Source organism: Mesocricetus auratus, unplaced genomic scaffold (assembly GCF_017639785.1).
Source record: "Mesocricetus auratus isolate SY011 unplaced genomic scaffold, BCM_Maur_2.0 Super-Scaffold_100038, whole genome shotgun sequence".
Lineage (NCBI taxonomy): Eukaryota > Metazoa > Chordata > Mammalia > Rodentia > Cricetidae > Mesocricetus > Mesocricetus auratus.
Window position 1 is genome coordinate 10,401,049 of NW_024429216.1, and position 26,187 is coordinate 10,427,235.

The following is a 26,187-nucleotide window of genomic DNA, read 5'->3' on the forward strand; positions in this document are numbered from 1 at the left end:
TTAGGCCAATGGGATGCTTTAGTCAGGCCAGGTGAAACAAACGCAGCACATCTTTACATAGTTAAAGTCAAGTTCCACAGCATGCTTCTCCTTCCCGGGAGCCCCTCCCCCTCGGTATTCATGCTTGCAACAGCTCTCGGAGAACACTGCCGCCTGCCTGCTTCTCTAACTCAAGAAAGTGAAACTTGCCTTTTCCCCCTCGGGGGTATCTCAGGTTCTCAGAAGCCCGACCCTCACCCTTCCACCCACCACAACCGACCCTCACCCTTCCACCCACCACAACCGCCCACAGAGCAGCCAAACTCCATTGCGAGCTTTCTCAGACCCTCACTGGGGAAGGCGTGGCTCTCCCTCCCCCTCTTCTCCAGGTGACTGCCAAGATTCAAGTGGCTGCCCTAGTTTTCTCTCAGATTCTAATAAAATTGTCCTCTGGCTTCCTTCTGAGTCCATTTTTAAACTATTTTCCTAGCAAGATGAAGGGACACAAAAGGGGCCCTTGGTTTTCCTGGTGACATGGTGCAGCCCTCCAAACGTCCTCTCGTCATAGACATACACAATTCTGTTTTCCCATGGTAGAATCCATTGGCTATTCTGGCACTGGTGGTGCACACCTTTAATCCCAGCATTCCGGAGGCAGAGGCAGGTGGGTCTGTGAGTTCGAGGCCAGCCTGGTCTATAGATCGAGTTCCAGGACAGCCAGGTCTACACTGAGAAACCCTGCCTGGAAAAAAAAGAGTCAATTAATAACAAATTGACAAGGTTTTTTTTAGTACATCCCATGATAGCAGCTTCCCAGATAACTCTGCCCATCTTGCTAATCTAGCAAATCAGGGCTCTTTTAGTTTAGTCTTAATTACTAATTCTGACATCATATAATTCATACTAAATATGTTTACATAACTCACATACAAGCTGGCACATAATTCACAATCCTCTTGAGGTCCAAGGTTTATCAGAATGAGAGAACCTCAAAGCCATGACTGGGTCTCTCGAGGCAGGACAGAGAGCATTGGACAGAAACAACACAGTTGAAAGCTATGATGGCTGGTTTTGGCTGTCAGCCTGAATACATGAGGAATTAACAACAACAACAAAAAATCCCCAGGCACAGAGCACACACCTAGGAGGGATTTTTAGTCAACTAGATTATTTGAGTTAGGAAGACCCACTTTAAATACTGATCATTTCAGGTGGGGAGACCCACCCTAAATTCGGGCCACACCTCCTCATGGCAGCCTATATAAAGGACATGTAAGACTGGGCATTGGTGGTGCACTCCTTTAATCCCAGCACTCGGGAGGCAGAGGCAGGAGGATCTCTGTGAGTTCGAGGCCAGCCTGGTCTACAGAGTGAGTTCCGGGACTGAATGAAGAGGCCTTTGCTCCTTGCATGCTTGCTCTTGCTGGAGTCTTGTTCCTTCCCTGGCATTAGAGCCTCCTCTGGGATGCCAGTGTCTACTGACAACCAGCTGAGGCATCCTCAATGGGATTCTTGGATGTTTGATGGGGGATGGCCTTCTGCATAACATTTCTCTTATTGGTTGATGAATAAAACACTGATTGGCCAGTAGCCAGGCAGGGAGCATAGGTGGAGCTACCAGACCAGGTGAAGGCTTGGGAGAGGGAGGCAGAGAGATGCCACCAAGAGACGCCATGCTGTCGAGGACGTAACATGCTGGATCAGGGGTAAGCCACAGCCTCGTGGCAATACATGGATGGATAGAAATAGGTTAATAATTAAGAGCAAGCCTGTAAGAAGCCCTAGCCACTGGCCAACAGTTTATAATTAATGTTAGCCTTTGTGTGTTTATTTGGGGGTGAATCGGCTGCGGGACCAGGCGGGACAGAAACCTCCATTAACAGACGTTCCATTGGTAGACAGCCATTATTGGACTAGCCTGCCCACAGCCTGTAAGCCATCCTACTAAAAGAGGGAGAGAGGCTAGACCATGGGGGGAAGTGTTTGGGAGGCCAGGGGGGCCTCTTCAGAGCACTCCTGTAAGCCACCTTCCCCGAGGAGTCTTTCTAAACCAAATCCCCAGGACAAAGGGAGTATCTGGATTTTGCAACCTTTTAGAGGTGGCAGGAAGTTCCCCATCCTGGGATTTAGTTATCATTGAGTATGTGATGAAGAGTTTGGAGGAACCAGGTACCATAGACTGAGAGCAGTCAAGTCACAACAGCCTGCTTCTTGGACATGGGTAAATGCAGCATTGTGTAATTTTTTTTTTACTCAGTCCAGCTCAAATATCTCATTATTAATATTTGTTTCTTGGTTTACATCAGGCATTTCTTTTTATTTTTTATTTATTTTTTCGAGACAGGGTTTCTCTGTATTGCTTTGGAGGTTGTCCCAGCACTCGCTCTGTAGACCAGGCTGGCCTCGAACTCACAGGGATCTGCCTGCCTCTGCCTCCCCGAGTGCTGGGATTAAAGGCATGCACCACCAATGCCCAGTGCATTTCTTTTTAAAAAGATGTATTTCTACTTAGGTGTATGTGTTTCTGTGTGTGTGCAGCGCCCACAGAGGCCAGAAGAGGGCTGCAGATCTTCTGCACGGGAGAAAAAGGCATTTGTGAGATGCCACCATGTGGGTACTGGGAATAGCACTCCAAATGCACACACACTTTAACTTACTGAGCCATCTCTCAGGTTCCAACACTACTTATTCTCTTCCTTCTCACCATACCATGTGTAGTTGTTTTTTTTTTTTTAACTCTTAACTCCTTTGCTCTTTGGGGGCCCGCCACTCACCTCCCAAATAAATATCATAGAGTCTTATTCTTACCAATGCCAATGCCTGGCCGTAGCTTGGCTTGTTTCTTGCCAGTCTTTCTTAACTTAAATGATCCTGCCTAGCTTTTGCCTCTGGGCTTTTACCTTTCTCTATTATCTTTTTCCCCTTCTCATTCTGTGTCTGGCTGTGTGGCTGTGAGACCGGCCCCCTTTCTCACTCCTCCTCTTGTCTCTTGATCCCTCTCCTCAGATTTCTCCTCCTATTTATCCTCTCTGCCTTCCAGCCTGCCTATTTCTCTCTCCTGCCCAGCTATCAGCCGTTCAGCTCTTTATTAGACCAGCCAGGTGTTTTAGACAGGCAAAGTAACACAGCTTCACAGAGTTAAACAAATGCAACATTAAGGAATGCAACACATCTTTGCATCATTAAACAAATACTCCACAGCATAAACAAATGTAAAACACCTTAAGGTAATATTCTACAACAGCCATGTGTCTTAGAGTTCTATTGTTATGAAGAGACACTATGACCATGGGAACTCTTATAAAGGAAAACATTTAATTGGGGCTGGCTTACAGTTTCAGAGGTTAGTCTATTGTAATCATGGCAGGAATCATGGTGGCGTGCAGGCAGACACAGTGCTGGGGAAGAGGCTGAGAGTTCTACATCTGGATCCCCAGGCAGCAGGAATAGCAAGTAGGACACACTGGGCCTTGCTTGAACATTTGAGACCTCAAAGCCCACCCCCAGTGACACACTTCTTCCAACAATGCAAACCTACGCCAACAAGGCCACACCTTATGACCGTACATTCAAACCACCACATCTTGTGTGTTAGGGTTCTCTAGAGGAACAATTTACAGATGGATCTACATGTATGAAGGAAGGGGCTTTATAGGAATGGCTTACAGGCTGTGGTCCAGCTAGGGTTCTCTGGAGGAACAACTTACAGATGGATCTACATGTATGAAGGAAGGGGCTTTATAGGAATGGCTTACAGGCTGTGGTCCAGCTAGTCCAACAATGGCTGTGTAGCAACAGAGGGTCCAAGAATCCCGTAGTTGTTCAGTCCACAGGGCTGGATGTCTCAGCTGGTCTTCAGTGTAGGCCTGCGTCCCGACCAAGTGGGCTCTCATGCCAGTGAAGGGACGGACTTGCCAGCGAGAGTGAGGGCAGAGAGCTTCCTTCCTCCATGTCCTCTCTGTAGGCTGCCAGCAGAGGTGTGGCCCAGATTACAGGCAGATCGTCCCACCTCAGAAGATCCACATTAGAAATGGTCTTCCCAAGTTAAATGATGTCATTAAGAAATAAAAAATCCCTGGGCTGGAGATGGCTCAGCGGTTAAGAGCACTGGCTGTTCTTCCAAAGGACCCGGGCTCGATTCTCAGTACCCGCATGGTAGTTCACAACTGTCTGTTACTTCACTTCCAGGGGATCTGACACTCTCATGCAGGCAAAACCCCAGTGTACATAAAAGATTGTTAAAAATAAAGAAAAAGAAAAAAATCACAAATATCCAGGCACTTGGATTTTTCATTACTTCCAGATGGGGTCAAGTGGGCAACCAAAAACAGCCATCACAACGTGTAAAAGAGTGTGCAAAACAGAAAAAGGAGAAAGGAAAACCGGATTCAGACACAACCTGATAACTTTGTTTTCTTGTGTTTTTGAGACATGCTCTCCATGTGTAACTATGGTGGTCTGGATGAGAGTAGTCCTCATAGGCTCTTCTATTGGAATACCTAGTCTCCAAGGAGCAGAACTACTTGAGAACCAGAAGGACTGGGCGATGTGGCCTTGTGGGGAGAGTGTGTCACTGAGGGTGGGTTCTGAAGTTTCAAATGCCCATGCGGACCCAGTGTTTCCCTCTCCGCCTGGTGCCTGCGGATCAGGTGTAAAGCTTTACACCAGAACCAAGTCCTTGACTTCCCCTCTGAAGCAGTGACCATGGTGTCTCTTCACAGCAATAGAACAGTAACTAAGACAGTAATCCACACAGGAGTGCAGTTGCTTCCCACCTGTTGGTGGGGAAAGAGCATTACAGAGAATTCTGGGACATGTAGTCCAGACGCATTTTTGTGGTCACAGCACTTCAGCGGGATGGCTTGACTTTGGCAGTGTTCCATGGGAGGAAACTAAAGTATAATCCGCATATTTAGCGGGATTCGGGATGCTTGGGGGCTAGAAAGTAAAGACAATTAGTTAATCTGTGAATTATAGGAAACGCCACTCACGCACACGGAGTCCGCACAAACTCAGCTCCGGGCTCCCGCCCCTAGGAATCCTGGGAGTTGTAGTTCCGGAGCTTGGCGTTGCCAGCGCATTTAGCCTGCAGAGGTTGGAGAGCCTGTGAATACATCCCTGCAGGGAAGGTGAGTGGGTCGGGACTGATTTGAGGAACTAGCTCCTGACCTCTTCTGACTTCCACGACCTGGTAACGGGATGTGCGAGGACCTCTTCCGGGTCACCGAAATGAGACATTGTTGCTGATGTTGCCTACTGATTTGGGGGAAAGTTTAGCAATTCTTGGGGTTCGGCCCCAAGGAAGACCTGAACTTAGTAGCGTTTGCGGGAACTCCTCGGCTCTGTGATGCCGAACTCACCTTCCTTTATCTTTCTCACACCCTGTCACTGAGTAAGAATCTTTCTGTGCCTTAGTTTCCCCTAGTGCAAAAGGGAGTATTGGGAGGACCTATAATACACATTTGGTTTTAGGATAAATTATAGAGTACCAAAAAAATGCACACGTGCATATATACATGTAGAGTCCTGTTTACATATGTGTGTTTTATGTGGCATTTTGGTAACCCTGAGATCACATACTGTATGTTTGTATGGTTCTTGGTATGTGCCGTGTAAATGTGACCACGGATGTCTGTCACCTATATGTGGGTGCAGTTCTTTGTATCAGAGAGTGTTGTAGCAATTTTCATTATTTATTTATTTATTTATTATTTATTGAGATAGGGTCTCAATGTGTAACCTGGCTGCTCTATAACCCACTAGGCTTTTCCTGCAATCCCCGCCTCCGAACTGGAATTATGGTCTGTGCCACCACACCTCGATTTTTCTGACCCTTTCGTCCGACTGTTTAATAACTTTTTAGTTGTCAAAGACTTTTTAAAATCGCGAGTGTGTGCACATACCCACACCCGCTCCTGCACAGACAAACACACACCTGTCAGTGGACAGCAGGTGCTCATGGAGTCCACAGGTTTTGGAGCCTCAGCAGCTGGAGTTGCAGGTTCCCAGTGTGGGTGCTGGGAACCAAACCCGCACCCTCTGCGAGAGTGACGCGTGCCTCTGCCGAGCCGTGGCTTCGGCCCCTCCGTGGCCTCTTTAGTTTCTCCGTGGTTAGCTTTATGTGTGGGAGTGTTTTACCTGCGCCGTGAGCTGGGGACTGAAGTGTCCGGAGGAAGGCATCGATCCCCTGACACTGGAGTTAGGGATGGTTGTGAGCTTCCATGTGGGGGCTGGGAACTAACTAACTAACTAACTAACTAACTAACTAACTAACTAACTAACCTGGGTCGTCTGAAAGAGCAGCCAGTGCTCTTCCCTGAGAAGCCCACTCCTTAACCCCAGACCTGGTCTGAAAAGAAAGAGTGTGGCATTCACAGGTGGAGGCTGGGAAATTGTCACAATACTCATAGAGCTTTCTTTCTCAGCTTTTGTTTTTCCTTATGGAACTTTCCAGATAACTCAAATGTGGTAAAACGAACTCCCATGTGACAGTTACTCTCTTACTGTCTCGATTTTGAAATCTTCTTTTCTTCCTCTCCAACACATTTTGTTTTGCCCTCGAGTAGTGTGTGTGAGTGTGTGTGTGTGTGTGTGTGTGTGTGTGTGTGTGTGTGTGTGTGGTACATGTACGTGGAGGCCACTCTCTGCTTTATCTTCTGAGACAGGCTCGTACATTCCTGTGAGACTAGCTGGTCATTGGGCTGCAGGGAACCTCCTGTTTGGGATGTTTACTCTGTAGGACTTCCAAATAACTGTGTCTCTATATGAAGACCAAGAGGGGACCTTTCCTGTTCATTTGTTAGGGCTGGCACTCAAAAGCATCACAGAGTGAATGGATTGGCAATCCTTTGTGTGTGTGTCTGAGTCTTTGCAGCCCAAGATGGCCTCAAACTCCCTTCTAGTCTAGGCTACTCTGTGTAGTGAGACCCTGACTCAAACCAAACAAAAAATGTAGTTAGAAAATCTGCTGGGCGTCTTTTGCTCTTCTGGAATTGTTCTGGTCACCAATGCATGACTCTTGTTCCTTTGAATTTCTCTATCTTTACTTTCTCTCCTCTAGCAGGGTTCAGGGGCCTCTCTTTCACGGACCCCACTGTGTCCTCCTCAGAGTGACCAGCAGTGGACTTCAGGGAGGAGTTGTTCAGTGAGTAAGTGTGATTCGTGTAGCTGCCTGAACAGGGTGCTATGGCTTGGAATTAGATGGAAAAACGGGGACAAAACATGTCCCTTGGTGAAGAGGACTCCCCCACAGTGGGGACTTCCTCCCGGACTCCACCCAAACACAGAGATCCTTTATCAAGCCGGGAAGAAAAGTTCAAGTGGCTGCTCTCTGACTCAGGCAGACAACAGCAGCAAGTGACCTTGCGGGTGCCATTTTTAAGAGGAGAAGAAGGGGAGCTGTGGTGGCAGATGGGCTAGGATGCTGTGGTAAAGGACACAGGGGACTAGGGAGAAGGGGAAGGGAGCAGGGGAAAGGGGCAAGGGTGTTTGTCCCCAAGTGGGAGACAAAGGACTGCCTCTGGGTAGAGGAGACATGTGTGTCACATGGGAAGACAGTGATTTATAAAGGTAAAAGGGGAAACCCCGTGTTAGGATGAGGTGTTTAATTTTTAAATTTATTTAGTATGTATACCGTCTTTTGTCTGCATGCATGCCTGCAGGCCAGAAGTGGGCACCAGATCTCATTATAGATGGTTGTGAGCCACCATGTGGTTGCTGGGAATTGAACTCAGGACCTCTGGGAGAGCAGCCAGTGCTCTTACCCTCTGAGCCATCTCTCCAGCCCGAGGTGTTTAGTTTTAATTGGGCTTGTTAATTAGGGCAGCCAAAGGGGGCTTCTGATGGGTGGACTTCTTTGATCGTTGGACCTTGGTGGTCAGCCTCAGGAGGAGGATGTGGACAAATGAGGGGACAGGCATTGGTGGCAGCGCTAGGGATGTAATCTAACGGTTTCTAGCAAAGCAGAGGGGATGGGGAGAAAGGCGAGGCCCACCAGAGCCGTGCTCACTCACCTGAGCTGGCCAGAGTCCCTTTTGTTGGCCTATGTGTTTTTGGTGAGCTGTGGAGTCCATCAACATAAGAGAATTCAAAAGTCAACGCGCAGTTGTGACCCTGGACAAGCACTGGCAGGCGGGTAGGGATGGCGCAGAGAACCACACACAGGAAGCAGAGAGCTAAGTGTTTGGAGCCACCCCTCCAGCTCCCTCAGAATTCTTTCGCCTTCTAAACCACCCTCCCCTTTCCCTGGATCTGAGTTAACCCTGTATGTGTGACACCATAAATTCTGTTTGTCGATTTCTGTCTTCAAAAGCATCGGTGAGACAAAGCTTGGAGCTGGGTAGTGTTGGCTCCCAGTACTCAGGAGGCAGAGGCAGGCAGACCTCTGTGAGTTTGAGGCCAGCCTGGTCTACAGAGCGAGTTCCAAGGCAGCCTAGGCTGGCCTTGAACTCACAGAGATCCACCTGCCTCTGCCTCCCCAGCACTGGGATTAAAGGCGAGCGCTCATAATGTAATTTTTAGAACAACCCTGTGATATTAATACTCTCATTGTTAACTGTCTTCATTTTATGGATGAAAGACTTGGAAGCCGACCTGGGCTACATACATATTGAGTTATATAGGCCAGCCTGGGCTAAATGCCGAAACCCTGTCATACACACACAAAAAAGACAAGACAGAACTGATGCTCGCAGACACTAGCTGAGCTCAGGGTTTCCCACGGATGAGTGGCGGTGCTGTGCACCCTGGAGGCTGAGTGCAGACGGCACTCTCCTTGCCTGGGCACTTTCTTCTCTGTCGCTACCGTCCCTGGAACAGAGCTGAGAAACATAGGCAACCGCGCACAATGAGTGAACCCGCATGTTGGTTGGCATGGGTCTCACGTACAGGGAAGACGGAGTGAGTCGTGACGGAAATCCAGCTCACTCTCGGCATCAAGCCACACTGAGGCGTGGACGCTGTGGCTGGAGGCTTTTCACGTAAAGCAGCCACGTGACTGACTCTCACCACTGTCTTCTCTCCCTCATTATGCCTTCCCAGACTAGCTGTGCCCCAAGAAGACAACAGGATGACCAACGTCAAGGTGAGTTGACCTTTTTTTGTTTTGTTTTGTTTTTCCGGACAGGGTTTCTCTGTATTGTTTTGGAGGCTGTCTTGGAACTTGCTCTGTAGACCAGGCTGGCCTCGAACTCACAGAGATCCGCCTGCCTCTGCCTCCCGAGTGCTGGGACTAAAGGTGTGCACCACCAACGCCCAAAGAGTGTTACTCTTCTTATAAAAGACCCCGATGATTGGTTTTCAGCACCCATGCAGTGACCTATAACTGTCCAGAGCTGCAGTTCCAGGGGATCTGATGTTCTCTTCTGCTCCCCGTGGTCACCAAGTACAGGCAAACAAAAAGTATACATAAAATAAACACAGATCTAATACTCACCTCGAAATTAGATAAGTATGCTCAGTATGGAAAAGTGAGTCATGTTGAATAAATTCACGTTTTCTGTCACTTTGTTTGTAAAAAACCCAATTTCCTTTTTTGTTTCTTTTTTCATGGCACAATCTTTTATTTGTAATAATAGAGCAGATAAAATATTTTAAATTATACCTTTTCACGTGATATCATATATTTTAATTCTTTTTTTCCAGTGCTGGAGATCAAATCCAGGGCCTTACTTCCACTAGGCAGGGGCTCTACCACTGAGCCACACCCCCCCAGCCCCTCACTGGGGGATTCTAGGCAGGGACTCTACCACTGAGCCACACCCCCAGCCCCTCACTGGGGGATTCTAGGCAGGTGCTCTACCACTGAGCTATATCCCAAGTCCTATTTTTTATTATTATTTAACAGATCAAGTTTTACTGTGTAGCTAAGTCTGGTCTGAAAGTTTCAGTCCTCCTGCTTGATCCTCAGTGCTGAGTTTTCAGGCATGTACTGTCATAACCGGCTTTTATTCCATGTTTTTTCAATGACATCATGTTCCTGTAAATTCACATAGTCTGTCGTGGAAGAGTTACAAGTGACAGATGTCTTTTCTCTACCCACAGATATTTAAATAGCTTGGCAGTTTTGATGTGTTAAGGAATGTTATAGTAACACTTGTATAAATTAATATTCTCCTCCAGAAGAAATTCAAGGAAGTTTTGATACTGTTCCTGTTGTTTAGGAATACTAAATTAAAATGCATTAAAATCTTTTATTTGTATGAGTGTTCTGCCTGCATATAAGTCTGTCCTCCATGTGTGTGCCTGATCCCCACAGAGACCAACAAAAGAGGGAGTTAGATATCCTGGAACTGGAATTAGATGGTTATGAGCTGCCATGTGGATGCTGGGAATTGAATCCAGGTCCTCTGGAAGACTTAACCTCTGAACCATCTCTCCAGTCCCTAAAACATGCTTTTGATATATGATACTTTGGTTGCTCTGTACCAAGTCATACCCTGGGTGTATTTACTAACTGGTTTACGTGTTTCCATCCACCACATGAATGTATTCTATTGGAAGAATAATGTATTCAAATTGAAAAGTCACACAAGGCGACTTGACAGTTTCCTCACACCTATCCTGGGAGGCCCCACTGGGTTTTGTGCATTCAGCAGAGCTGAGGATATAAACTCAGACAGCCTCTGAAGTCTACACGGGAGAGCACCATCCAGCAGACTTCAAAGGACTCCTGTGACGGAGAATGCAAGACCTTCTTCTGGTGGGTGTGAGATGCTGCAGACAGAGATACCTGGCTCACTCTTGAGTGACGGGGATGTCCTTCTGTATGTATGTTTCCCTTATTGGTTGATGAATAAAACACTGATTGGCCAGTAGTCAGGCAGGAAGGGTAGGCGGGGCTACCAGACCAGGAGAAGACTGGGGAAAGGAAGGATGGAGGGAAGCCTCGAAGGAGACATCAGGTAGCCAAGGAAGGAGTAACACGTCCGGACCCTTCTCTGGTAAGATAAGACCACCTGAAAATAGTTAGATTAATAGACATGGGTTAATAACTAAGAGAGAGCTAGCCAATAAGAAGCCTGAGCCATCGGCCAACAATTTTATAATTAATAGACGCCTCTGTGTATTTGTTTGGGACTCAGGGCAGCAGGACCAGGTAGAACAGAAACTGAGACTGCGCTTGAGCTGGTCCCCACCTGGGATGACTGTGGTTCGTCTGGGGACCCTGAACGTTCAGGTAGTGACCAGTTTCCAGATGCAAAGTTCAAGCAGCCTCGTTGGCCATGATGGCTCTAAAGCCTGCTGAATTCACCCCCAGGCAGCAAGTGGAAACAGTCACCACACCTTGGGGGGGGGTGTCTGGTGATGCTTGTTGGACAGAAGCTAGAGATGGTGGTGAGCATCCCACAGTACACCAGACAGCCCTCCCCAGCTAAGACGTGTCTGGCACACCATGCACGTAGTGTCCGGTTGGGCGCGGTGGACTGTCCACAGGTGTGCGCGTTCAGCAGGGCTGGGGCACGGCTCAGTGGTGGAGCTCTTGCCTAGGGCTCACGAGGCCTTGGGGCCAACCTTTCATTTCTCAGTTTATTTTTAAACGATGTGGTTAAGCCGATGGATTTGCCAGGCCCGGTGGTTCACACCTGTAATCCCAGCACTTGGGTGTCAGGGCCGGAGGTGGGAGGGTCAGGACAAGTTTAGGGCCAGCTTGGTCTACATAACAAGTTCCTGGTCAGCCAAGGCTATAAAACGAGACCCTGCCTCAACACCCACAAAGGAGCAATTATAAAATGTGGGCGGGTAGGGTGGGAACATGGACTCTGAGGTCGTAGCTACGGGGTTGCTCCCTGCTCATCGTTCCCACAGTCCTCAGAGCTGTCCTTCTTACAGAAGACCAAGCTTGAAGTTGAGTATTGGGTGTCACAGGGGGTGGTGACGTTCAGGGGTGTGGCTGTGGTCTTCAATGAGGAGGAGCTGGGGTTGCTGAATGCCGGCCAGAGGAAGCTGTGCCGAGACTTGATGCTGGAGACCTTCAGGCACCTTCTGTCAGTGGGTGAGGGCAGACGCTTGCGCCAAGAGTCAGGTCCATGCGGTGTGGCCTTAGATGTGATCGGAGCTCTTGCTAGTTCTAGTCATCATGTGATACAGAGTTGGAATCTCCCTAGTTTCATAAATGAAGTAAAAATTGAAAGCATGGTAGTATGTTTTCATCTTCCTCAAATGACAATCTCAATTAGTGGGCGGTGGCATACTCTGAGTCGTTCCTACAAGCATTAATTTCACTGAAGTAAGCTGAGGCAGCTGGAGACAGAGCTCATCAGTTAATGCTTTCTGCTCTTAAAGAGGACCAGGGTTTGGTTCCAGACACCTACATCAGGTGGCTCACAAACACCTATAACTCCAGCTCCAGGGGATCTGCTGCCCTCTACTGGTCTCCGTGGACACCTGCACTCATTCACACACACACACACACACACACACACACACACATACACACACACTCTCTCTCATATATACATCAATACAAATCAATAAAGAAATATTTTTAAAAATTAAATAGAATTAAAGCCGTAACATGTCTGTCTGTTTTAGGGCTTTTCAAGCAATGAATGTCTTCCACTGGCTTGTACTGTAAGTTTAGGAAAGAATAGATTCGATGTCCTTAAGGAGATGCAGTGGAAGGCGTATCTTCAGGGACAAGGGGCCTCTGCTGTGTTGATTTAAAATATATTCATTGCAGGGCATCAGATCATGGCTCTGGACGTTCTACTCCAGCTCAAGAGAGAAGACGTGCTTTGGATGTTGGTGATGGCCAGCTGCAGCCGCGAGGCTACCGGTGAGAGTGCAGTGACTCATCTACCCTGCTGCTGAGCGTGTGCACAGCCTTGGGGCCGGTGTCAGCCAGGCCTTCGTAGCGCTTTGAATCCATCCACTCTCAGCATCTGTCTCTATGTGACGGACTCCCTCGGACTTAGACACATCCTGCTCTTCTACATCCGGAGACTCCTTGTGGATGTGTGCACAGGTGTGCGCATGTGTGTGTGTGTATGCGTGTGCATGCGTGCACACACACACGTGCAAGGAGGCCACAGACTAATACCGTCTTCCTCGGTCACTTTGCACCGTTACATTTTAAGATTATGTGTCTTTGTATAGTGAGCACACGTACTGCAATGTGACCCACTTGTGATGCTTTGTAGAATTCTACAAGGGTCTCATTAATGAGAGGGAGCCTTGGCTTCTGGGGCGTGGAGGCGAGATGATGGGGTACAGGGTGTTAAAGGGACGGGGGAACCGCTCTCGGGTTCAGTGACACCTCAGGCTGTGGGCTTAGCTGTGTAACTCCCACAGCAGCCAACAGAGCATTCACACGCCCCGTCTCTCTCTGAGCTCTCTTTGTGCTTTAGGAGCCAGGAATCTAGACGGGATGGAGTCGCTCCGGGAAGTCAGATGGAGGCCCCTGCTGCATGAGGAGCTCTTCTGCTCACGGATCTGGCACCAGGTTTCCAGGGAGTTGGCCCAGGGTGGAGACTGCACGGGAAACACGGGAGAAACTGGCTTTCCGCGGGGGAAACAGGGTGCTGCCCAGTGTGAGGAAGCGGAGTTCAGTGAACATTCCGGCTGAATTCATTTCTCCAAGCTCGCCAGGGACAATGCCATGAAGAAGAGGCAAGTGAGAAAGATTCTGCTTGCAGCCACTGCCCTCGTGCTATTCCAGGAGACAGTCTTTCCAAGTGTGAAAAGCATGACAACACCCTCCATTGGTTCTCAAGTCTTCAGTCCAGTCAGAGAGGGTACGAGAGGAACAGACCGAACCAGTCAGCTGCGTTGTTTAAAAATCTCAGTCAAAGAGATTTCATTATCGTCAGAGTGTCCCCACTGGAGAGAACTCAGACGGATACAAGGAATGTGAGAATCTGGGGAAAACTCACAGGGTCAGACACCTCTGGTGGTCCACACAGGAGAGGGACCCCATAAATGTGAGGAGTGTGGGGCGAGCTTCTGTCAGAGCTTGTGTCTTAAGTCTGTCCACTAGTCCATGCTGGAAAGAAATTGTATCAGCATAGGGAGAGTGGGAAGGGCTTCAGCTGGCTTTCACAGATGCATCCCCATTGTCAAATCCTCACCAGAGAGAAACTACACAAATGTGAGGAGTGTGGGAAAGGCTTCTGTCGGACCTCAAACCTCCTGGCCCATCAGAGAGGCCACACTGGCGAGAAACCCTACAAATGTAGCACGTGTGGGAAGGGATTCAGCCGGAGTTCAGATCTCAACGTTCATTGTCAAATCCACATGGGAGAGAAACCCTATAAATGTGAGAAGTGTGGGAAAGCCTTCACTCGCGTCTCGATTCTCCAAGTGCATCAGAGAGTCCACAGTGAAGAGAAACCGTATCATTGTGAGGCGTGTGGCAGAGGTTTCAGCTGGAGCTCAAGCCTCCTGATTCGCCAGAGAGTCCACGCTGACGATGAAGGGGCCTTTCTTCATCAGAGGATGCATACGGGAAATAAGCTCTACAAACTTACGTTTTAATAGTTCGAGAGGATGCTGACCTTATCTAATCTGAGCTGTCAAAGGGCACAGAAAAGTTATCTCACAGTTGGGAGTGTTCTTAGCTAGAGCTATCGTAGACTGTCACGGTGTTTGGGAGACCAGACATCAGAGGGAACCAGGAAGAATGATGCTTGGTCATCTCATTCAGAACCTGACCCTTATCAGATCCATGCAGACGAGATGCCCGGGAAAGACGAGCCTTGCCTGCAATTAGCTAGAAGCACAAGTCTGTTCAGTAGGATTTAAGCTCCAGTAGAAGGGAGACATCATTCACAGACAAATTTGCCTCACCTTTCCAGGGCCTAACACGCTGCGCGCTTTCAGTAAGATCTACAGAGCGAGTTCTAGGACAGACTTCAAAACAATACAGAGAAACCCTGTCTCGAAAAACAAGCAAATAAACAAAAAAGAATCAAGAAAGCCAGGCATAATGGTTCACAGTTGTAATTCCAGCTCTCAGCAGGCAGATGGAGAGGTTTTCTATAGTATCACTTTTTCTATAGGATCACCCTGAGGTATGGTGTGAGATCCCATGGCAACACAGCAACATATTAACCATTAGCAACAAGAGGAGTGATCCTTTGATGCTCCTGTCTGACTTTTTGCGAAGGCGTTTTGCTAAGAAGAGTAGCTTCATATGATTCACTGGAATCAGTGTGAGTCTTTTCGATCTAATCCTTTCCAACACTAATTTGGCTCCCCCTCCTCTCCTTCCTCCTCTTTTTTTGAATAGGGCATTGTCTTGTTACTTGCAGGTGGCCTGTTGTATACAGATACCAATCGTTTTCAGGACTATATCCTGGAAACTACAGGGGAGGTTTTGGTCCTTCCTGGAGTTTCTTTTGTGGCCCAACAGTTCCCAGTATTCAAGTATCTAGGAGGCTGGGGGGGGGTCTGGAGTTTCTTTGTGTTCAGCTTTGGCCCTAGACTCCAGGAAGCCAAAGGGTCTGGAGTTTCCTTATGTCAGAGGCCTACAAGTCTTTTCTATAGTCTGTCATGGCTGCTAAAGCAGGGGGCTGAGTGAGGGTGTGGTCCCTTTATTTCTAAATTACTAGAAGTGAAGCCTTTGAGTTTAGTTTACCCCATCAGGATTAAAGACGTGCACCACCATCGTGCCCGGCTTTGCTTATTCTTTTTCTGTTTTAGGAGGATAGTATCACATTGCACAAACCATTGTCTTATTCCCTGGCAGTTCCTTGAGGATTTATCTTTCCCGCATCAAACTGTCTCACAGGCTGTCTGGGGACTATTTCTCTTTAGGATTCAGGCACATACGGGCAACGCTAGGGCCAAAGGTACCACCTATGAGGCGAGGACTGAAACTTCTCCAGGGTCCGGGGCCGCGTTAACTTTCAGAGGCAGCCTGCAGTCAGCCCAGCACTGGACAGAGAGGAAGGCTGGGGCAGTCGCACCACCGTGGTGAGTTCAGTCTGGGTTGCACAGTGCAAGCCACTCGCAGATCAAGTAAGAATTCCCGCGAAGGGCTAGGGAAATAACGGCGTGGCACGCAGTCCGCAGAGATGCTGTCCCCAGAGCGAGTTCACCATCGGCTGCCACGCCCACTACCGAAGTGTAGTTCTGCTGGTCCACGGTGGTTCGGCCCGCTTATCTGCGGGCGCGCTGGCGCGAAGGCTTCTGGGAAGTGTAGTCCGGATTCGCCGGCACTGGGCGCTCCTCTGGCGAGGCCGGTGGTCGCGGCGCCTTCTGGGAAGTGTAGTTCAAGTGCTCGGAGCGCTCCCGGTGCAGCTCCTGAGCGGGCTGATGCGGAGCATTCTGGGAAGTGTCTCCCGGTGGTTTCAGTTAGCATCGGTTCCCCCACGTCGTCCGGTGAATCTCCTCTCTCCCGCACCTTTCTCGACTGATCCCTGGATCCGGAGGTTTGCAGGGTCGGCCGCCCGGCGGCCGTAAGGGAATCGGCTCCAGGCTGGCGGGGTGCGAGCACAGGGCCCCCAGTGAGCCTCCGTCTGCCCCGCAGAGATCACCGCGCTGGCGGGGTCTCTGCGTGTGGTTCGGGCATCCTCCTGCCTCAGCCTCTGGAGTCCTGCGATGACAGGTGCGAGCCGTCGCACCTTGCTTCACGGCTGTCGTCTGGAGCCGGGGTGCGCGGGCCGTGCTGCCAGGGGTGTTTGGGGGTACTGGGGCAGCTACCGTCACCCGGCCCTGAAGGTCCTGGGGCTCAGCCGCACTGCAGGGAACCGGCATGGGGAGAGGGGGTCTGTCGCGCAGACCGACCCGTCTGTGGCTTTTCCACGACATCAGACTTCACTGAGCGATGAGAAAGTCACAAGCTATGTCAGTTTCGCTGGCTGCCACCTGCCAGGGAATCTCGATTTCACTTGGTAGCTGGCCGCTGATCACGGGATCTTTTATTCCCACCTTCGTAACTAACGATAAATCTCACGCACACAGTTAGTTATACACACCCGGAGTTGCTGGCAAGAAGGTTAAAGATGGATGCTTCAGCATTCGGGCGGGTTCCCTTGAAGTCGCAGGCAGAGAGCTGCTGGCACGGGTGCAGGGAAGAGGCGGGGAGGGGACGAGATTCTACAGGAGAAGGCACAGAGGACGCGCGTGAGGGCTACCCTGAAGTGAGCTGATTGTCACAGGCAGAATCAGCCGAACTGGGCTTGAGAACAGAGGCGGGAGCCCTTCAGTGGACAAGGTTCCTGCCAGGGACCAGCGACTGAGCAGTGTGCCTGCAGCCTGCAGCATTCGGGTCCCTTGGTGAGGGAGCTACAAGTGTTTCCAGTGTGACTTGGTCCGTTTGCTTTTAGGCAGAATCTTTTTTTCTTTTTTGAGACAGGGTCTTTCTGTAGACCAGGCTGACCTCGAAATCACACATTAAATGTAAGGCATAGCATTAAAATTTTTTCATTTTATTCCCTCTCTCTTTCCGTGACTTGGTGTGTATGTCGTATGTGTGTGCTAGTACATGCGTGTGCTGATACATGCATGCACACGGTTGCATGTGTGTGGAGGCCAGAGGTCAGCATCAAGTGTCTTCCCGCCGTCACTCGCCACCTTATCTTTTGAGGCTGTGTTTCTCACGGAACCTCCAGACTAGCTGGCCAGGGAGGCTTGTGGTCCCCCTGCCCCTGCCTCCTCCGTGCAAGCATCTCAGATGTGTGAAGCATGCTGGGCTTTGTATATGAGTGCTGCGGGACCAAATTCCATTCTCGTGCTTGCCCAGCACTCGTATGCCAACGCCCTGTCTTTAATCATTTCATAATGACATTGTATGTGTGTCTGTGTGCATGCCACTTGGTGTGTGTGGACGTCAGAGCACAACTCCCAGGAAGAGTCCCAGGGATTGAAGTCCGGTCACCAAGGTTGGTGACTGCACCTTTTTCCAGTGGTCCATCAGCACCTGAGTTCCTCTCTGTCTCTCTGTCTCTCTCTGTCTCTCTGTCTCTCTGTCTCTCTCTGTCTCTCTGTCTCTCTCTGTCTCTCTGTCTCTCTCTGTCTCTCTGTCTCTCTCTGTCTCTCTCTGTCTCTCTGTCTCTGTCTCTCTCTCTTTGAGACAGGGTTTCTCTGTGTAATCCCAGCTGTCCTGTATTTTGCTAAGCAGACCAGGCTGGCTTCAAACTCAGAGATGCTCCTGCCTCTGCCTCCTGGCTGCTAGGTATAAAGGGGTGCGCCACCACCGCCCGGCCCTTTCTTGAACTCTTGAATCTTCTGTTTTAGTGTAGAAATGAAAGCCTTGAACCATTCGTGTCCTGTGTTCCTGAGTTCTTCTTGTGTTAATTTCTGTCATGGGTCAGGTCCCTGACTGTGGTCAACTTCAGCCGCAGGGGGCGCTCCGGGACCTCCTTTCTGTCCCCATCAGTACTGGTTAACCCTGGACACCGTCTGTATTCTCTTTGAGGAAGGGGTAAGACTGTCTCCAGCTTGGTAGGCAGGAGGGGACGACTCGACTGCGTTGTTGGAATGACTGCCATGGTATTCACAATGCTGTCTCCTTCCACAGCCTGCCCTCTCTCTCGGCGTGGACTGAGTGGAAGGTGAGGCCGTGACTCCGTCAGTGCCAACAGCAATGCCGCTGGTGAGTTGACCTGACTTCCGTTGTTGCTTTGAGGAGTCGCACACTATGTAGCCCTGGCTGTCCTGGAGCTCCCTATGTTGGCCAGGCTGGCCTCGAACTCAGAGAGTTACCCACCTCTCCTTTCCGAGTGATGGGATTGAAGTGTATGTCACCACGCCTGACATATCTTTCTTATTTGAGCGGTGACGGGCTTGAGAAAGGGTGGGTAAATTAGGGCTTCAAGGTTGGGCTGGAACTTGTACGGCCCGGGTCCGTGGCCTAGGTTCCTAACTTCCTGGATGTGTTCTCATCAAAGCAGAGGTCTGCCAGGGATTGGAACCAGAGCTTTAGAGAGAGTGGTGGAGAGACAGAGAACGGAGACTGAACCTTGGTGGCTGCATTGGGACTTACAGATAGATGCAGGGTCCGGTGAGCCCCTGGTCTGACTTTACGGTGCTGACCTGACCTCTACCTACAAGATGACTCAGCAGGTAAAAGTGCTTGTTGGCAAGCCTGACGAGCCGTGTTCGACCCCCAGAGTGTACACGGTGAAAGGGGGGAGCCAACTCCAGGAGGCTGTCTGCTGGTGGCCACACATATGCCACACACACGCACACACACGCATGTACGCACGCACACACGCACGCACATATAGTTTAAATCAGCGGTTCTCAACCTTCCTGATGCTGCAACCCTTAAGTTCGGTTCCTCGTGTTGTGGTGACCTCCCCCTACCATAAAATTATTCCGGCACTGCTTCGTAACTGTAGTTTTGCTACTGTTGCAAATTGTAAGGTAAATATCTGACATACAGGATCTCTGGTGTGAAACCCCAAAGGGTCTTGACCCACAGGTTGAGAATTGCTGCTCCAAATAACTTGGTAAAATAAATAACTAACTAAGTTAGAAGAGTCGGGACAACTGTGTACATAATCAAGCAGCTCTTCGTGTCTCCCGATCCTTGCTTTGACTCAGATCCCTCGAAGTGGCTTGACACATAGTTAATGGCTGGCATTGCCTCCGCGGACCCTGGTTTGTTATGGGGTGTCCCTTCTCTATCATAGCTAACTGTCCTACCGTGGGGTTGGTCTGTCCATCCACAGTCAAGGCGATGACCGGTTGGGCCAGTGACTCATCCTGGTGACTTCACAAGAGAGTGCTGACGCCACCTTGGCTTGGCTTGGAGCAGCGGCTTCACCTCTGAGGCCTCTCCGCTCTTGGGTTCGCCTCTACCCTCTCTGTCAGCACTCGCTCTGCCACCCCTGTCTGAAGAGCCGCCCTGATTGGTCTATCAGTAAAAACCCCGAGTCAGATATCGAGGTAAATGATAGGAGTCCAGAGAAGCAAAAGCGCAGCCACAGCCACTCCTCATGCCTCCAAATCCTCAGCCCGGAAGGGCAGAGATCCTGTCATACGCCCAGCCTCATCACTTCCTGTTTCCTGTCTGTGCAGACCTCCAGACCTCTATGGTCAACTAGTGGCTAGCTCCACCCTCTGCTCTCCAGGCAAGCTTCGTTTGTCAGAACACAAACAAAATGTCATACAACACCTGTCCATCTGTTTTTGTCAGGAGAAGCAGCAGCAGAGAGATTAAGGCTTGGGGAGCTGCCTGCGGGATGAAAGGAGACCCCACCCGCCTCTGACCTCATGTGTTCATGGGTGCAGCTGCTGTAGTCTTTGTTGGTAAGAACACCCTAAAATGCCAGGGACCTCGTCAGGGTGCCATCTGTTTATTTACTCCCCATCATAACCGTAGGACTGACTTTCCACTCCTGTCCCTTTTGTAGCTGAGGATGCTCACAGCGCATTAGCTGTTGGCACCAGGGTCGCACAGCAGCTGCTTGTCAAGTATGTGTGAGGAACCTTCCTGGAGCGGCGTGCTAGCGTGCCTGAGCTACTCAGGGTCCTGGAACGCCAAGCAATAGCGCATTTCCAGCTTTTATAGTGACTTTTGAGATAGGGTCTCACCGTGTAATCCAGGCCAACTTGAACTGATAGCAATCCTTCTGCCTCAGTCTCTCCTGGGTGCCAGAATTCCAGGAGTGACATCATGCCAAGTTCTTGTTTCTGCCCAGCAGAGATGATTCCTGTGGTTTGTTCATTTTATTTAGGTCGATTAATAAAAATGTGGCCACATACGTTTCCCGGAGGCAGGGACTTTATTCAGTTGTCTCTGTTTCTGTGGAAAAGTCTTCCATGGCTCTTCTCTCAGCTTGGTGAGTGTGCAAAACCTCGTGTCTTTGAGAAGCCGGCCATCTGAGCGCTGAGAGGCCCGGAGGAGAGTGTCTGCTTGAAGCATACAGCTGTCTCTGGCCCGGGAGGGTCAGTCCTGGCCAGGGGCTCTCAGCTGCAGGGCGCGTGCTGTCTGAACCAGCCTCCCCGAGGAGGGGACACAGCTGCCACCCATGGCGCCCTGCATGGGAGCTGGTCACACTCGCCCGATGCTCATGGCTCTTTTCTCTCCCACCATCCCGCCTTCCTAAGCTGCGGCCCCTTGGTCCCCGGAGGACAGAATGACCAAGCTCAAGGTGAGTTGGGCTGACTGTTCTGTTTTTAAAATTCTCTCTCTCACGTTTCCTGACTTATTTGTTGTGTGGGCGTAGCTGTACACGGGTGCACCTGTGTGTGCTACAGTGTGGTGTGCCTAAGGAGCTCAGGGGACAACCCGTGGCTCTCTCCTCCCACCCTGTGGGTCCTGGGGATGGAACTCAGTTTCCCAGGCTTGGTGGCAAGCACGTTAACCCATGAGCCGCCTCACTCGACCTTTAAATTGTCATCTCTTTGCTCAAACATTCCACGTGTCTCCTGGCTTCTTAGGAAGTATGAAGGAGAATTGTTGACATTTAAGAAGAAGCCCTTGGATGCCAGATATTAGTCACCCAGTCGCTTAGTGTCACTTAATTTTTATTACTTCAAAAATAGATAAATAAAACAATAAAAACAAGGGCTGGAGAGATGGCTCGGTGGTTAAAAGCACTGGCTGCTTTTCCAGAGGACCCAAGTTTGGATCCCAGCACCTACATCAAGTGGCTCACAACAGCCTGTAACTCCAGCTCCCTGGGATCTGACGCCCTCTTCTGGCCTGTGAGGACACCTGCACTCGCAGGCACATACACATCCACATAATTAAGAATAATAAAGGTGTTTTTTTAAATAATAAAAATAAAATTTAAATATGATTGGATAAACAGTCACAGACTAGAAAAGCCCATGACAGCGTCATTCAGGTTGGGTCACTCTGCTATACACAAAGCTAGACAAGACTAAGAGGGAGAGGGGCTGGAGAGATGGCTCAGAGGTTTAGAGCACTGACTGCTCTTGCTGAGGTCCTGAGTTCAAGTCCCAGCAACCACATGGTGGCTTACAACCATCCGTAATGAGATTTGGCGCCCTCTTCTGGAGTGCAGGCATACATGCAGACAGAACACTGTGTACATAATAAATAAATCTTTAAAATAAAAGGAATAAAAGGGAGAATATCCACTTCATGGATGTTAAGGATGTTAAGGAATAGTGGAACAGTATGGAAATTAGCCTGGGCAGAGTGCTGGGCCTGCTTGTTCAGTGCCTGGCTTTGATCCCCAAGAATGCAGGACAAACACCCACTAAGTGCAATTGTCAATGGAATTTTACATAGCCATAAGCTAATGCACTAGTTAAAACAGAAGGACAGGTAAAGTGCCAAAGAGAAATGAACACGGAGCTCGGGGCGTAGCCTAATGGGTAGAGTGCTTGCCTTGTGTGCATGAGGCCCCAGGTTCAATCCCCAGCACCACATCCACCAGTCCTGGTGCACACACTGGTGATCCCAGCTCTCGGGAAACAGAGGCAGGGGGATTAGAGTAGTGCAGGGGTCATCCGTAGCTACATCAAGCTTGAGGCCAGCCTAAGCTACAAGAAAAACCCTGTCTCAAAAAAGGTATAAAATACAGACAGGAACAGAGGCCTGGTGGTGTACGCCTTTAATCCCAGCACTCGGAGGCAAAGGCAGGGGATGTCTGTGAGTTCAAGTCCAGCCTGGTCTACAGAGTGAGTTCCAGGACAGCCAGGGCCACACAGTGTTGTTGTTTATCAGTCTTTGACTCTTTGCTCTTTTGTGGGGCTGACACCCAGCTCCCAAATAAACATACTCATGGAGGCTTACTATTACTTATAAATGCCTGGCCTTAGCTTGACTTGTTTCTAGCCAGCTTTTCTTAAATTAAATTGTCCCATTTGCCCTTGTCTCTGGGCTTTTACCTTTCTTTATTTCTGCATATCTTTTCTTTCCTTCTTACTCTGTGTCTGGCTGGGTGGCTGTGTGACTGTGTGTCTGTGTGTCTGGGTGGCTGTGTGGCTGTGTGTCTGTGTGGCTGTGTGACTGTGTGGCTGTGTGGCTGTGTGTCTGTGTGGCTGTGTGACTGTGTCTGTGTGTCTGTGTGTCTGTGTGGCTGTGTGACTGTGTGGCTGTGTGTCTGTGTGGCTGTGTGACTGGGTGGCTGTGTGACTGTGTGGCTGTGTGGCTGTGTGACTGGGTGGCTGTGTGGCTGTGTGACTGTGTGGCTGTGTGGCTGTGTGACTGTGTGTCTGTGTGGCTGTGTGACTGGGTGGCTGTGTGACTGTGTGGCTGTGTGGCTGTGTGACTGGGTGGCTGTGTGACTGTGTGGCTGTGTGTCTGTGTGTCTGTGTGGCTGTGTGACTGTGTGGCTGTGTGACTGTGTGTCTGTGTGACTGTGTCTGTGTGTCTGTGTGTCTGTGTGTCTGTGTGACTGGGTGGCTGTGTGGCTGGGTGGCTGTGTGGCTGGGTGGTTGGCCCCTGATGTCCTTTTCTTTTCCTACATCCCTCTTTTCCCAGGTTTCTTCTCCTGTTTATCCAGCACTGCCTATCCTCTCCTTCCTTGCTATTGGCCGTTCAGCTCTTTATTAGACAATCAGGTGTTTCAGGCAGGCAAAGTAACAAAACTTTACAGAGTTAAACAAATGCAACATAAAAGAATGCAACCCATCTTTGCATCATTAAACAAATTGTCCACAGCACAAATAACTGTAACACATCTTTAGCCAATATTCTACAACAACACAGAGAAACCCTGTCTCAAAAAAAAAAAAAAAGCAAACAGACAAACAACAACAAAAAACCAGAGAGGAAAAATATGGTTAGTAAATATCGTGTTTTACTAATTGCAAAGTAAATACAAATATCGAGTTGTTTTTCACTGATTTCAATTATGGGTGTTTTTTAAAACATTTATTTTGAATATGTGAGTGTACACACATGGATGCCACGACACACGTGCAGAGGTCAGAGGTCAGAGAACAACTCAGTTCTCTCCTTCCCACCCTGTGGCTCCCAGGAATTGTACTTGGGATGTCTTCACCACTGAGCTGCCTCTTGCTAGTGGGTTCACTAGAAAGACTTTTGTTATGGGTTCAGTGTTGTCTATGGCTTGAAGAAAATCAAGGGTCTTTATATTCATTTGAGGAAAAGAATATGATAGCAAAAAAGAAATGAAAAGAAAGTCTGCCTCACACTTTATAATTTTAAAATTGCATATTTGTTGATGTTGCAGTTTTGACAGATAAGGAAATGGACAATTGAACTCTATGTAAAATGTAGTCTTTTTGTTTACTTTATGTTTTTGTCCTGGAACTCAGTAAGGCTTCAAATTGACAAGTCACCCTCCTGTCTCAGCTCCCATGTACTGGAATGGGGCATTGTACGCCACACCCAGTGTCTGGATGCTGCGGGTGGGACCCAGGCCTTTGTGGATGCCAGGCAGGTACTCCGCATCCCAGCCTCAACCAACATTTGTAGCAAGACTTATGGGGCGTGTGTTTGGTGTCGTAGGAGGCAGTGACATTCCGGGACGTGGCTGTGGTTTTCAGCAAGGAGGAGCTGGGGCTGCTGGACGCTGCCCAGAGGAAGCTGTACTGCGACGTGATGCTGGAGACCTTCAGGACGCTTCTCTCAGTGGGTGAGGATAGCTTCGTAGCAGATGGTGGCTCCCACGGTGGCTCTGTGGCCCTGGATGGGCCTGCAGCCCTTGCAGAGGATTGTGAGATACAGAGCTGCGTTTTCTAGTGTTTCTCCCCCGGCTAATGTGCGTGCGTTGTACGTGGAGCACAGGTGGGCTGTGTGATGCTGTGTTCTTGTGCCTTCTCTAATTGTAATTGCCCCCACACGTGTAGTGACTATATGAACAGTCTTTTTACATTAAAGTTTTACTCTGTGGGGCTGGAGAGATGCTCAGTGTTAAGATCACTGGCTCCTCCTGCAGAGGACCTGGGTTTGGTTTCCGACACCCACAGGGCAGCTCACAATCACCCGACTCCCTCATCTAACCCCTACAGGCACTAGACACACACGTGGTACACAGACATACATGCAGGCAGAAGACTCATACATGTAAAATAAATAACATCAAATTAAGATTATTTACTTTGTGTGTGTGTGTGTGTGTGTGTGTGTGTGTGTGTGTGTGTACGTGTGTCATGGCATGCATGCTTGTGAAGGTCAGAGGACAACTGTGGGAGTTGATTCTCTTCTGACACCATGTGAGTCCCGGGGATTGAACTCAGGTCTTCAGGCTTGGTAGCAGGTGCCTTTACCCTCAAAGTCGTCTTGATGGCCCTTTATGAGCAATTTTTAATGACAAAAAAATAGGGTAGAGTCGGGCGTTGGTGGCGCATGCCTTTAATCCCAGCACTCGGGAGGCAGAGGCAGGCGGATCTCTGTGAGTTCGAGGCCAGCCTGGTCTACAGAGCGAGTTCCAGGACAGCCTCCAAAGCTATACAGAGAAACCCTGTCTCGAAAAAACAAAACCAAAAACAAAACAACAAAAACCAACTTGATAGGATGTCTCATTCTAATTTTTTAGGTGCCTTTGCAGATAGATAGATAGATAGATAGATAGATAGACAGGCAGACAGATAGATATTAATGCTCATTATCTGAGAAGTGTAGTCTCCAGCTGCTGTAACAAAATATTGTAGGCATAAACCCTGGGTTTAGGTCTCAGCACTACAACATAATAACAATAAAATAGCAACAACAACAATAATAAACCCATAGCTTAAGTTACTTATAAACAACTGAAACCTGGTTTGGAGAAATGATGAGCACTGGTTATTCTTGCAAAGGACCTGCGTTTAACTCCTATCGACATCAGGTGACTCATAGTAACTGCATGACCTAATGGCCTCCCTGATGCCATTTCCCTGGGGTCAGGGTTTCAGCCTCCTCAAAGCAAATAAATGTCTTTCCCGTGGCCGTTAGTACTGAGTCACACTCAGTGGGAACAGAGGTGCTTCACCCCCTTTTTTAAAAATTTAAATTAGAAACAAGCTTGTTTTACATATCAATCCCAGTTCCCTCTTCCTCCCCTCCTCCCATGCCCCCCAGCAGCTCCCCACCTCACCCCCCTTCTGCTCCCCAGGGAGAGTGAGGCCTTCCATGGGGAATCTTCAAAGTCTGTCACATCATTTGGAGCAGGGCCTAGACCCTCCCCCATGTATCTAGGCTGAAAGAGTATCCCTCTATGGGGAGTGGGCTCCCAAAGTTCATTCATATACTAGGGATAAATACTGGCATCCATGTTCAGGGGGTCTGGAACCGTCCTATGCTGGTTTCCCAGCTATCAGTCTGGGGTCCATGAACAACCCTTTGTTCAGGTCAGGTGTTTCTGTGGGCTTCCCCAGCCTGGTCTTAACCCCTTT

At 49.2% G+C, this 26,187-nt stretch overlaps 1 protein-coding gene and 1 long non-coding RNA gene across 25 annotated transcripts in view; both read left to right on the forward strand.

Moving 5' to 3' along the window:
- Window positions 1-4,937: 4,937 nt before the first annotated feature.
- Window positions 4,938-14,005, forward strand: LOC106022547. Of its 5 annotated transcripts, XR_005872674.1 has the most exons (6): window positions 4,938-5,108; window positions 7,040-7,127; window positions 9,019-9,061; window positions 10,480-10,678; window positions 12,659-12,943; window positions 13,326-14,005. It is a non-coding gene; the product is annotated as an uncharacterized LOC106022547 (long non-coding RNA). The 5 variants fall into 5 exon arrangements; XR_005872673.1 differs by lacking the exon at window positions 7,040-7,127 and having other exon boundaries at window positions 4,939-5,108; XR_005872675.1 differs by lacking the exon at window positions 7,040-7,127 and having other exon boundaries at window positions 4,939-5,108; window positions 12,659-12,754.
- A 2,185-nt stretch (window positions 14,006-16,190) lies between these two features.
- The window catches only part of LOC101842036 (zinc finger protein 45), a 34,915-nt gene continuing 24,918 nt past the window's right edge, over window positions 16,191-26,187 (forward strand). The window contains exons 1-6 of one of the 20 annotated variants that reach the window (XM_040734634.1): window positions 16,191-16,525; window positions 18,234-18,343; window positions 18,440-18,514; window positions 18,810-20,175; window positions 20,977-21,020; window positions 24,320-24,446. In XM_040734634.1, coding sequence (XP_040590568.1) covers window positions 20,148-20,175; window positions 20,977-21,020; window positions 24,320-24,446 — 199 coding nt within the window. In that variant the 5' untranslated portion in view covers window positions 16,191-16,525; window positions 18,234-18,343; window positions 18,440-18,514; window positions 18,810-20,147. Of the gene's footprint in view, window positions 16,572-18,233; window positions 18,344-18,439; window positions 18,515-18,809; window positions 20,176-20,279; window positions 21,021-24,319; window positions 24,447-26,187 lie in introns of all 20 variants that reach the window. The other 19 variants (XM_040734626.1, XM_040734624.1, XM_040734629.1 and 16 more) reach the window with 19 other exon arrangements.